At 43.5% G+C, this 13,385-nt stretch overlaps 1 protein-coding gene across 7 annotated transcripts in view; it reads right to left on the reverse strand.

Annotated features, from left to right (window-relative positions):
* Positions 1 to 13,385, reverse strand: part of ALPK2 (alpha kinase 2) — a 148,230-nt gene that overhangs the window by 86,939 nt on the left and 47,906 nt on the right. For all 7 annotated transcript variants that reach the window (XR_010151955.1, XR_010151954.1, XR_010151956.1 and 4 more), the window contains one exon: positions 11,471 to 13,205. Coding sequence is in view for 4 of the 7 variants with exons in the window: in XM_016933807.4 (XP_016789296.3) it covers positions 11,471 to 13,205 (1,735 nt within the window). In the remaining 3 variants the exon portion in view is untranslated. The remainder of the gene's footprint in view (positions 1 to 11,470; positions 13,206 to 13,385) is intronic.

Raw genomic sequence — 13,385 nt, forward strand, 5'->3', positions numbered from 1 at the left:
CGAGATTGCGCCACTGCAGTCCAGCCTGGGTGACAGAGCAAGACTCTGCCTCAAAATTAATAAAAATGCAGGTTCAGCAAGTCTGTGGTAAAACTTAGGGACCTATGTTGTTTTTTTAAACACGCACCTCATCAGGTGATTCCAATGCAAATAGTCCAGGCCCTCACTTTAAGACACTGCCCTGGGGACTCCAAGCAGAATAGAACCACCTGAACATGAGACATCCAAATCCTTAGTGCAGGCTGTTTGCCAGGACATGTTTCTGTAATGAGTTAGCTCTGTGAGATCGGTCTACAAGAGAATGATGTCAGTATAACCAACGCGTGGCATTGGTTCATACGCAGTTTTTCTTTGGCAAAGGGAACCGGAATAGCTGGAATAAATTACAGAAAATTGAGCAGGAAAACAAGCCTTTGACTCAGCCTTTGCATTGGCAGCAGGGGCCCTATTAAGTTGTATTTTAACAGAATTTCAAATGCAGCCTGCCCTCAGTGGTCCTCTCTCCTAAGAAGCAAACTCCAAGCCCGTGTGTCTAAGGGCAGGTTGAGCGGCGCCCCCAGACCCACTTTAACAGCAGCTTTGCTGGCTCAGAGATCCACTTCTGTCTTTGAGGTCTCAGCACCCTCAAGCTGGCTCCATCTGAAAGATCTCCAGCATCTCCACTCTGTTGTGTGTTTTTAATATCTGCCATGGTGGCCTCCTGCCAGCCTGGGCCACCTCCCTGGGCAGTCCAAGTGAGTTTCCCGGGCACATTTTTTGATTTTGTTAGTTTCTGGTTTCAAAATGGTCTGTTTCCTAAGTGACCTCTTGGGGATGCTAATTTTCCCCAAAGCCCTTACACTTTAAGGATGTGATTTTTCAGAATGTGAGGTGTTTCTGGGATGCATATATGGCACTAGGACAGGAACGCCTTATGTGTGAAGAATACCCATTGCCTCTGTTTGAAAAGTGGTATTGAATAACCTGATGCTGTGTTCCTTGGCTAAGATTGTGGGAAATCATGGGCAAGGACTCCCAAATCCCCAAGAAAGTACATCACAAGCTGTATAGCCTTTAGCTCTCTGCAGCCCTCCTCAGGGGAGGTGGAACTTGGAACCCCCCAGGATTTAGCTCCATATGGGCTCCAGGACTCTCAACCACGGCTGTGCCTCAGTTACCCAGGGTCAGCTGGAGCTTCCATAAGGCACGCACGCCTGAGCTCTACCCTAGATCTATTGAAATAAGGACCTCCGGGGTGGGGCTTGTACATCTGTATACAGTTAGCCTCTGTATCCGTGGGTTTTAAATTTGTGGATTCAACCAATCATGGACCCAAGAGATTTGGGGAAAAATTGCATCTTTACTGAATGTGTACAGACTTTTAAAATTGTTACTCTCAACAATAGAGTATAACAACTATTCACGTAGCATTTACATTGTATTAGGTGTTATAAGTAATTAGAGATGATTTGAAGTGAACAGGAGGATGTATATAAGTTATTTGCAAATACTATGCCATTTTATATCAGAGACATGAGCATCCTCAGATTTTGGTATCTGAGGGGGGTCCTGGAACCAATCCCCTACAGATACCAAGAGACAAGTCTATTTAGAAGTTACAGGCCGGGCACAGTGGCTCACACCTGTAATCCCAGCACTTTAGGAGGCCAAGGCAAGAGAATCACTTGGGGCCAGGAGTTCGAGACCATCCTGGGCAACATGGCAAAACCCCATCTCTACTAAAAATAGAAAAATTAGCCAGGTGTAGTGGCATGTGCCTGTAGTCTCAGCTGCTCGTGAGCCTGAGGTGGGAGGATCACCTGAGGTCCAGGCCGTAGTAAGCAGTAACCAGGCCACTGCACTCCAACCTGGGTGACAGAGACCCAGTCTTAGGGGGGAAAAAAAGTTTCCATATGATTGTGTAGCTCAGCTAAGGCTCTCAACCTTGGAAGTATAGAGAATCACCTGGGAGCTTTTAGAGCTTCCAATGCCCACACTGCAGACCAAATCACATCAGAATGTCTGAGGGCAAAACCCAGGCAGCTGAATGTTCTAAAGCTCCCAGGTGATTCCATGCATAGCTAGGGTTGAGGGCTTGGCTTTGGGGTCTTTTCTAATCTGAGAAGGATCCTATACTCTGTAGACTGGGGCTATTGGAACTTCAGTGTGTGTATGAATCTCCTACGAGTCTGGTTGAGAATGCAGATTCTGATTCAGTAGGACTGGAACAGGGCTTCTGAGCCTGCATGTCTAACCAGCTGGTCCGCGGACTACACCAAGAGTTGCACAACCGCAGGCACTAATGACTCTTTATTGATTATTTAACCCTGACTGAGGATAATAACTGTAGTAAGCCAGGACATTAAACTGCAGGTCCAGGACAGTTAATGGTATTTGGCAGAAGTGGCACAGCAGGCTTTGTGATTAGAAAGAAAACAAATGTTTGTGTTCCTCCCTGGGTCAGCTAAGGAATGGTACTGACAGGAGGCATGCTGGCCACACTCTAAGAGATGAGCGATTAGAAACCTCCGCCCTTCTGGCCGGGCGTGGTGGCTCACGCCTGTAATCCCAGCACTTTGGGAGGCTGAGGTGGGCGGATCACAATGTCAGGAGGTCGAGACCGTCGTGGCTAACATAGTGAAACCCCGTCTCTACTAAAAATACAAAAAATTAGCTGGGTGTGGTGGCGGGTGCCTGTAATCCCAGCTACTCGGAAGGCTGAGGCAGGAGAATTGCTTGAACCCAGGAGGCGGAGGTTGCAGTGAGCCGAGATTGCGCCATTGCACTCCAGCCTGGGTGACAGAGCGAGACTCCATCTCAAAAAAAAAAAAAAAGAAAAGAAAAACCTCCGCCCTTTCCATCATCGGCTAAGATCTGGCTTATCAGCCCTCTGGAGTCATTGTTTTAATAGTTTTTATTTTGGGAGAATACAATTGAGTATGCAAATGAACTCAAGATCTCAGGTGGTTCTTAAATCCGAGCACTGTATTACAAGATGGTTTAGATAGCTGCCTTGTATTTTTCTATGCCCTAAAAACATTTACTAGAGCCCTGTGATGTGCCCTGCCTGTTACTGGATGGCCATGCAGATTTTCAGGCTGCTGCATACTCTGCCTGTACCACCTGCCTAGTAACTAGCCTGAACTTAGATTAACATGAAGTTTCATACCACATCAGCTCAAATCTGCTTAGCATAGAAGAAGTAAATTTTCTGCTGTTACTTAAAACACAACTGGGAATTAGTGGGCTATGGTGGCAGTTTGCCACCTTTGAAGGCATGAACTCTCAAGGTGTGAATACATACATCATTTAGTAGGAACTACTGGACTTGCACGTCAAGGCCTCTGTCTCTAGGTCTCTCTCTCACCCCCGGCTTTCTGTTTAAATCAGTCAATCCTCATATTGTGGGCAAATCCAGGAAAGACGGCACATCTAGACTTGCTCATTCTTTCCAAATAGCACATAATAGTCCTATTGATTAACTAAATGCCTCTTAGAAACCAAAACACCCTTGGTTTCTTCAACCTTTAGTTCAGCTGGGTTTGATCATCTGTTCAGTCCTACAGGCTGATGGGGGCACCTCTTTCCTGGCTATACGCCCAGCTCGTGGCTGCAAGGCTGATGTTTTCCTGGCCACTGGTAAAATCCCTGGCAAGAAAGTGACCAGAAGCTTTCCTCTGACCTCAAAGAGGAGATGAGACCCTGACATCTTTCTTTTTTTTTCTTTTTTTGAGACAGAATCTCGCTCTGTGGCCCATGCTGGAGTGGTGTGATATCAGCTCACTGCAACCTCCACCTCCCATGTTCAAGCAATTCTCCTACCTCAGCCTCCCGAGTAGCTGGGATTACAGGCAAGCGCCACCATGCCTGGCTAATTTTTATATTTTTAGTAGAGACAGGGATTCACCATGTTGGCCAGGCTGGTCTTGAACTCCTGGCTCAAGTGATTCACCCACCTCAGCCTCCCAAAATGCTGCGACTACAGGTGTGAGCCACCGCACTTGGCAAACCTTGAGAACTTACTGGGTGCTTGGCACTATGCTAAGTTCTCTTTTTAAACATAGGTACAAAGTCTTATCAATAAGTCGTGCTAGAAAAATTGAACATCCACAGGAAAAAAAAAAAAAGAACCTTAATCTAAACCTCATGCTTTCTACAAAAATCAACTCAAAATGGATCATTGGCTTCAAATCTAAAACATAAAGCTATAAAACCTAGAAAAAGACCATAGCAGAAAGAAAATCTTCAGGATCCAGGGAAAGGCAAAGAGCTTTAGACTTGACACCAAAAGCAAAATCCATAAAAGGAAAAACTGACCATTAGACCTCATCAATATGAAAAGTTTTGCTTTGTGAGAGCCCATGTAAAGAAGATAAAAAGACAAATTACAGACTAGGAGAAAATATTTGGAAATCTTTAGGAGGCCGAGGTGGGCAGATCACAAGTTCAGGAGTTCGAGACCAGCCTGGCCAAAACAGTGAAACCCCGTCTCTACTAAAAATCCAAAAATTAGCCAGATGTGGTGGCAGGCGCCTGTAATCCCAGCTACTTGGGAGGCTGAGGCAGGAGAATCGCTTGAACCTGGGAGGCGGAGGTTGCAGTCAGCCAAGATCGTGCCACTGTACTCCAGCCTAGGTGACAGAGGTAGACTCCATCTCAAAAAAAAAAAAAAAAAAAAAAAAGTTTGTAAACCAACAAAGGACTAGTCTCTGGAATGCGTATAGAAGTCTCAAAATTCAACCATAAAATAACAGTCCAGTTAGGAAATGGATTTAACAGACATTTCCCCAAAGAAAATATACAACTGGCAAATAAATACATTTAAAAATGTTCAAAATTGTTAACCATTAGGGAAATGCAAATTAAAAGCTACAAGGGGATATCACCACACACATATCAGAAAGTCCAGAATCAAAAATAATGACAATACCAAATGCTGGTGCAGATGTGGAGTAACTGGGCCCTCATACATTACTGATGGGAATGTAAAAAGGTACAGCATCTCTGGAAAACAGTTGGACAGTTTCATTACAAACGAAATATGCAAGCCCCATATGACTCAGCAATGACCGTCCTGGGCGTGGGTCCCATAGAAATGAAGACTTATGTTCACATAAAAGTCTGTATATAAATGTTTTAGCCATGAGAGCAAAAAACTGGAATCAGCCCAAATGTTCTTCAACCAGTGAAAGACTAAGCGAACTGCATGGAATACTACTCAGCAATAAGAAGGAATGAACTTTTGATACATACAAGTTGAATGAATCTCCGGGAATTCTGCTGAAAAAAAAACTCAAAATCTTGTATACTGTATGATTCCATTTATGTAACATGTTTGAAATGACAAAATTTTAGAATTGGAGGGCAAAGTAGTGGTTGCCAGGGGCTACCACAGGGGGAGGGCAGGAAGGAGGTATGCATGGTTATTAAGGGTAACGCGAGCGATCTTTGTGGTAATGGAATTGTTCCGTATCTTGACTCTGGTAGTGGATACAGGAACCTACGTAGGTGATAAATGTCTGTAGATCTTAATACACACATACGAGTACAACTGGGGAAATCCAAATTACATCAGTAGATTGTATCAATGTCAATATCCTGGTTATGACATTATACCATTGTTTTGTAAAATGTCACCATTGAGGGAACCTGGGCAAAGTGTACTGTCATCTCTCTCTATTTCTTACAACTGCATGTGAATGTACAATTATCTCAGTAAACATTTCAATTAAAAAACATGTAATAAAACCGTTTGTAAATGGTATCTAGATCTGCTAATGAATTCTCTTAAAAACATTATACTTAGTGTATTCTGTTGCTTTATGTTTAATTTTAAATTGAGCATTAAGGGAATGCAGCATTATATATATATATGTGTATATATATGTGTATATATTGTATATATATGTGTATATATATGTATATATATGTGTATATATGTATATATGTGTATATATGTATATATGTATATATGTGTGTATATATGTGTGTGTATATATGTATATATATGTGTATATATATGTGTATATATATGTATATATATATGTGTGTGTGTATATATATATATGTGTATATATATATATATATGTTTTTTTTTTTCAGAGACAGGGTCTTGCTATGTTGCCCAGGCTGGTCTTGAACTCCTGGGCTCAAGCGAGTCCAACTGCCTTGGACTCCCAAAGTACTGGGATTACAGGCATGAGCCCCTGCACCTAGCCAGGAATGCAGTATTTTAATTGGAACTCTGCCAACAATTTTATCTAGAGGCATGTTGCCATTTTTGTCTTCTTTTTTTTTTTTAGTATTTATTGATCATTCTTGGGTGTTTCTCAGAGAGGGGGATGTGGCAGGGTCATAGGATAATAGTGGAGAGAAGGTCAGCAGATAAACATTTTTGTCTTCTATAAAACTTTTGTCCCAAGAAAGTCAGAATTACAAAGAATGAGGATGAGAATGTCATGCGTTGCTCTGAAAGAATAAATTGTAGTTAGGGATGAGAAAAGCAACTTGAAGCACCATGCAGGATCTCAGTCTTGAAGCAGCAGGTAGGCTAAGCTAGAAACAAGGTGGGCAAAGGAATTCCAGACAGAAAGATGGACCATCCACCACATGTTTTCCAGGTGAGGAAACCAGCTTGTACTCCTGCTTTGCCTCTCAGAGATAGACAGAGGCAAAAGGCAGAAAGTCCTGAGTGCTAGGTGAATATGATAGTATCTTCCTTGATCTAATTAGCAATTTTTTGGAGATAATGAAGCACTAATAAAGCAAAGTTATATGTAAATCTCCAGCATTCACAAGAGAACCCAAGTGCAAGATTTCGATGGTGCTGGTTGCGGCAGCTCACGCCTACAATCCCAGCACTTTGGGAGGCTGAGGTGGGGCGGATCACAAGGTCAGGAGTTTGAGACCAGCCTGACCAACATGGTGAAACCCTGTCTCTACTAAAAAAAAAAAAACAAAAATCAGCCGGGTGTGGTGGGGTGCACCTGTAATCCCAGCTACTCAGCAGGCTGAGGCAGGAGAACCGCTTGAACCCAGGAGGCGGAGGTTGCAGTGAGCCAAGATCATGCCAGTCTGGGCAACAGAGTGAGACTCCATCTCAAAAAAAAAAAAAAAAAAAAGATTTGGATGGTTTAGACCAGGGGTCCCCAACCCCCAGCCCCAGGCCATGGACCAGTACCTGTGTCCTGTTAGGAACTGGGCCACGCAGCAGGAGGTGGGTGGCAGGACACGAACCCAATTGTGAATGGTGCATACAAGGGATCTAGGTTGCACAGTCCTTATGAGAATCTAATGCCTGATGATCTGAAGTGGAACAGTTTCATCCTGAAACCATCCCCGCCCCGTTCCGGCTGTGGAAAAATTGTCTTCCGCAAAACCAGTCCCTGGTGCCAAAATGTTTGGGGACTGCTGGTTTGAAACAAACCAACCCATTCCCAGAGCCAAAAGAGTAACTAATAGGAAGCACGTCCTATTAGCAGAGAGTTGGCCTCAGCATCTTTTATGTGAAGGCAACCAAAGAATGTGCTCAGGAAAATAAAGGCCATAAAGTGGTGGAGACCAATGATCATTAGAATCACACCTAACTGGCTGGGCATGGTGGCTCACGCCTGTAATCCCAGCACTTTGGGAGGCCAAGGCAGGTGGATCACCTGAGGTCGGGAGTTCGAGACCAGCCTGACCAACATGGAGAAACCCCATGTCTACTAAGAATACAAAATTAGCCAGGCGTGGTGGCCCATGTCTGTCATCCCAGCTAATCAGGAGGCTGAGGCAGGAGAATCACTTGAACCTGGGGGGCAGAGGTTGCGGTGGGCCGAGATCACACCATTGGCCTGGGCAACAAGAGTGAAACCCCGTTTCAAAAAAAAAAAAAAGAAGAAGAAGAAAGAAAATCACACCTAACTATACTTGGCATTTACTCTAGTATTGTATGGCTACTTATCCAGTCAATCATTGATTGTCTATTACATGGCAGGCACTACTCTAGGGACTTGGGTTATATCAGCGAACAGAATACACTGAACAAATTCCCTTCCATCACGGGGCTCAATTCTGTGCTTAGTGCTGATTCCTGATCAGGAAGATTCTTAATTACCAGAGCCCAAGAACACATTTCCTTACTGTACACTTGTGATCCCGTGACCCCATACAGAAATGCAACTCCCTCTGGGGCGAACCTGGGCAGCTGTGGAGGAGCACAGACGCAGCACTTCTGATTTAAGAGGGAGGATGATCTTACCCCAGTGTGGCTGCCGAGAAACTTAAGATGGGCAGGCTGTCAGGCCTTGCCTCTGAGTTGGACGAGGAAAGTGAGCTAAAAACCAAGGTGAAGAGTTGGCGGTGTGATCCTTGAAGATGATTCAAGTTAGCCTGGGGTACCCTCTCTGTTTTCCACTCCCAAACTGGGATTAACTTTATAATCTTCCATAAATATAGAGAAACTGGGGGCTATCCAATATTAATTAGCCTGGGTAGGTACTATTTCAAGACAACAGCAAGATGGCCTTGCATTCTAAAAGAGAGAAAGGGAGACAGGAAGTGAATATACCTAGAGATGCGTGTTTAGGCAGGAGATAGTCTACAATATGGCCTTGTTCTTAGAACATTAGAGAGATGGAGTTTTTCTCAGCATGCTAAAAACGGTATGCAGATGAAGAGAAAATACTAGGAAGTAAACTGCTGGTCACTGTTTCTGCAAAAAGGCACCTAAAGGTAAGTGAATCAGGCAAGACTCAAGAGTGGGCAAATTTGACCGAGCGTGGTGGCTCATGCCTGTAATCCCAACACTTTGGGAGGCTGAGGTGGGTGGATCACCTGAGGTCAGGAGTTCGAGACCAGCCTGATCAATATGGTGAAACCCTGTCTCTACTAAAAATATGAAAATTAGCCAGGTGTGGTGGCGGGTGCCTGTAATCTCAGCTACTCAGGAGGCTGAGGCAGGAGAATCTCTTGAACCTGAGAGGCGGAGGTTGCAGTGAGCCGAGATCGTGCCATTGCTCCAGCCCAGGCAACAATAGCAAGACTCTGTCTCAAAAAAGATAAAAGGAAAAAGAGTGGGCAAATTTATTGCTATGACTCCCAACCCAGGATTTTAACCATTTCAAATTTTTAGGTCCCCATAAACCTCAAATGTCTGAGAATAAATATTTAAAATGTCTTTTAAATTTCTTATGGAGAGAGTCACCTATCTTTTTGTGAACAGTATTATTTTAAAAAGTTGAATTTAATTCCCAGTGACCCCCAGTGCTTCTGTGTCATATCTGTGATGATAGTTAGCCACTTGCTGTAAATTTGGCTACATTGTATACGTGTGTAGAAAATACAGGTATCTCCTACAACTAAATAGAAACTTTTTGCGTGGGTAAAAGAATCTCAAATATGCCAGTCCCTGTGGCAAAATTTTCCTGCTTTACTCAAAGGAAAATAAACACCACAGATAGAAAGATCGTACTTCTAACTCCAGGCTGCACGGAACTGCTCTTAAATGTACAGCTTCTATTCACATTTCTGGTTATCCCTTGAGTGAGAGGTCAGCTCTGCTACTGACCACAGCAAAGTGAGAAAAGGTCTCACCACTTGCAGAAAATGCAAGCCCTTCGGTTTGCTTTCTGAACAACAGTGTTCACGGTTCTGAGGTAATTGCCTTAGTCACACCACAGAGCACAGGTTGGACCTTCAGCTGATACCTGGTGGAGTGGGTATATAGTGATGAATGTGTGTGTGAGTGTGTAAGCCAAAGAGTTCCACGAGACCTTCCATAGAGTACATGAGATAGATGACCTGGGTCCCAGAAATGGCCCATTTTACTTGACTGACTTGCTAGTAAACAAGTGAGCCAGGGCTCTCGATCTCAGAATTCAGTTTAGGTCACAAGCTGAGGATGACAAAGGGGGCTCCTCCCTCCAGCTCTTTGAAATTTGGGGCAGATGGATGAGACAGCAATTGCCTTCCACAATGGTGGGTCTAAAACCAATATCGTCAATAAATAGGTAAATAGCCCCCTTCCCTTCCACTTCTTTTGAGCTACTTTATCACCTTCCCCCACCTTCAATAATAATAAAGTAATTTGTCCAGTGAAACACTTTGAGTGGATAAATGACTGTAAAAAAAGCACTTAGCTGAGCACGGAAGAGCATTTTATGACTAGAAAAGGAAATGCCATGTTTATCAACATGAAAAAATTAACATTGTCATTTTATTTTGTATTAACATATGGTCAAAGCACCTCCCTAAGCTTATCTTGGGCATGAAACTGTGGTCATTGGTGTGTGAGCTGCTAAGAGCCATGTGTTAAATAACTGGATGGGAGAATCTGATTCTCCTGTGAAAAGTAAAATATAAATGTGGCTTTTACCTGGCCAGTTTGGCCAGCAGAACAGAACAATTTGCTCAGTCAACAGTTACCTAAAATCTGGAGATTTTTAGATTGGCTTTTTTATGACTGGGTCTTTAGAAATTCGTGTGCCAATTTTTAATATTTTCACAGAGTTAAGTCACTTTGCATTGGGAATATTTTATCTTTGGAGTGTCTCTAGTCTTCTATAAAAATAATACTAGTTTTCTAGTACAAAATTGGGAAAAAGGGGAATACAAAGTATAGTAAAAATAACAGACAAATAAGTTTTCTTAGGTATTTATTTACAAAACTCAAATCTTGCCCATATTACAGCGTAAGTCCAAAGCTCATTTGGGACCCTTTGAAACTGAAAATATCATTAAAAATATAAGTTATGTATCAAGCACAACATCTTTTGTGCATTGATTATTCCTATAAATTTAATTCCATCTCTTTACACTCCCAAATCAGTAATAAGGGAAAACAAATTTATTTCTTGGCAGCTTTTTTTCTCTTAGCCTCTTTTATACTCTGTTTTAAACAAAATAAGACAAACGTCCAATCAAAAACATCCCACCAGTGAGGCAACAGTTACTCTGCCTGCTTTCCCTAGCATCACAGAAAAAGTGAACTCTACACGTCTTTCAGACACGCTGAAGTCTTTCATTCATACCACAAATTCTGATTAAAGCCAAGACCTATCATTTTCAAAGCACTTCCCTGCAAATGACTAAAAACAATGTTTTTTTCCCCCTTCTTCCTTTAAAGGCTACACCCAAAACATTTGCTTGAGAAACTTTCTGAATAGTGGCATTGCCTGGTAAAACACATGCAGCAGACAAAATATCAGATTTCTTTTTCCAGCTGTCCAGAATCCCATTAGTGCCTCTTAACTTCTATCAGTCTTTTGCTATAATTAGGATGGCTTAGGGTTTATCTGGGCCTTTTTTTCAAAACCAGATTTCCTTCCGAGCAGCAGCAGCTGTCATGCACAAGTACCCTGATGGTGTTGGGAAACTTATTTTGATTTACATTATGGTATAGCAATTGTGAATGTGAAGTAAAGGAAGAGACACACACGCGCGCGCGCGCACACACACACACACACACGGTTCTTTTTATCTCGTAATTTCTTTAAAAGAAAAGTCTTACCTGAGGAGGATCACTCCAGTCTGGAACCTGGCTTGTTTCAAATAGAGTATTAACTTGCATGCCTTCTCCCTTGCAATTTGTGTTGCCTTCTTTGGAGACTGAGTCTGTTGAAGTTTGAAGGGTTTTTGCTTCTTGCTCTGCCTGGGTTGAAATAGCACATTGTCTTGCATCAGCATGGGAATTCCGACCAGTCGCTGCTGCTGTGGTGTGAGAAGTCTCTCTTTTATCACTCTGGGTTAGTGGGGGCTTAGCAGATTCTTTGGCAGAGCAGAGATGAAGGGTACCTTCTGTTGTACTTTCTCTCAGTTTGGCATTCGGCTTCTTGGGATTTCCCTTCATTCCCGGCTGCCTCACCCTGGCAGATTTCTGTGAACCCGTCTTGCTCCATAAGTCCTTTCCCCCCACTCTCTTGTCAGCTGCCGTCTCCCAACACTGGCTCATCCCTGAGTTTTCCGACTCACCAGACAAGAGCTTCATCTCTGTCTCTCTTACTGATTCATCCATGTTGAGCAGATTGTCACTGGCAAATTCCTCTCTTGCTTGGTGGCTGTCTCTGGTTTCTCCTTGAATTCCTGGATAATCATTTTCAGCAGCCTCGGGAGCAGTGGGGAGTTTATATCTCCCCTGTTCTGTCACTGAAGACGTTCCATCCTGGTGAGGTCCCAAAATGAGAGTCATCCCTGTTTGTGGGGATGAGGGACCGTGCTTGGAGACTCTGCTGCTCCTCACCCCAACTTCTTGGGGTTGTGAGTGATGACCACAGAAGCCAGCAGTGGCAACCATAGGCCCAGCGTCACCTGACACCCAAGACCCACAACCCATTCCACTGAGGAAATGCTCACACCCACCCAGGCAATGCTCACCGAATTCCATCTCTTCGTCATCGCTTTCTAATAAAAAAACATGCTCAGTCCCCAGCAGGTTCCTTTGCCAAACTGCATTAGAGTAATCCGTCATAACATCAGAACATTCCAGATACTCCAGGTCATCATCTGAAAACTCCTCGGTGTAGGTTAGGGTTATCTCTGGGCAAAGTTCATAGTCACTGTCAGAGTCTTCACTGGAAAGCTGTGGGCTGGGTTGTTTGTTGGCCACGGCACTGTCACCTGGGTAAATGTGTGCAGTTGCCTCAGACAGCGGGAGGCTGAGGCTAATGTATTTCTGTACTTTGGGATTTTGCTGACTAGAGCGTAAGCCTTCATCATGAGGACCATCATTGTTCAGGTCACCATCCGTGAACTTTGATGCCATGGAATGCACTGTCTTGTGGCAACATCCGTCTTGTTTTTCATAAATATGACTTGAATTAAGAAAAAGCAACCCATTTGCAATTTCTTCTGTGTTACTTGGATCATAAGCCTCTCCAGTGTGCCTTGTTCCTTTAACACCCAAAGGATTTTCAGAACTGGACACACTAATGTCAAGATTGCCCAATGACTGGAGGGAGAGTGAATGGTTGGATTTGGAGGGGGAGGAGTCAGCTGACCTGGGAGTGCCCGGGGAGATGCTTTCTTCTTCCTTATAAGGATGTTCCTTCTCATCAATCTGATTTGCACTTTCTTCTTCATGTGTCCCTGTTTCATGTTTCCAACCCCTATCCCTGTCATCTTCCAGATTAGGAGACAATTGTGGGTTCTCTGATGAGCACTCAACCTCAACGGAAGCAGAACAACAGATCATTCCAAAAGAGTTTTTAGCTGAGATTTGATAGACAGCAGCATCATTTTTGGTACAGCTAGGATGAAGAGAATATATAGATAAGTTTGCCACATTTGGACATGCATGCCAACATTTTCACACCATGGCACACAGAGAAAATGACCATCATTTTACTGCATGTTCAAGGAGATCTGTGATCTCCCTGGAAAAGAGTTTGTGGCCAAAGGCAACTGACCTCTGGGCTCCGGTGCCCCCA

This window comes from Pan troglodytes, chromosome 17 (genome assembly GCF_028858775.2).
Source record: "Pan troglodytes isolate AG18354 chromosome 17, NHGRI_mPanTro3-v2.0_pri, whole genome shotgun sequence".
Classification (NCBI taxonomy): Eukaryota; Metazoa; Chordata; class Mammalia; order Primates; family Hominidae; genus Pan; species Pan troglodytes.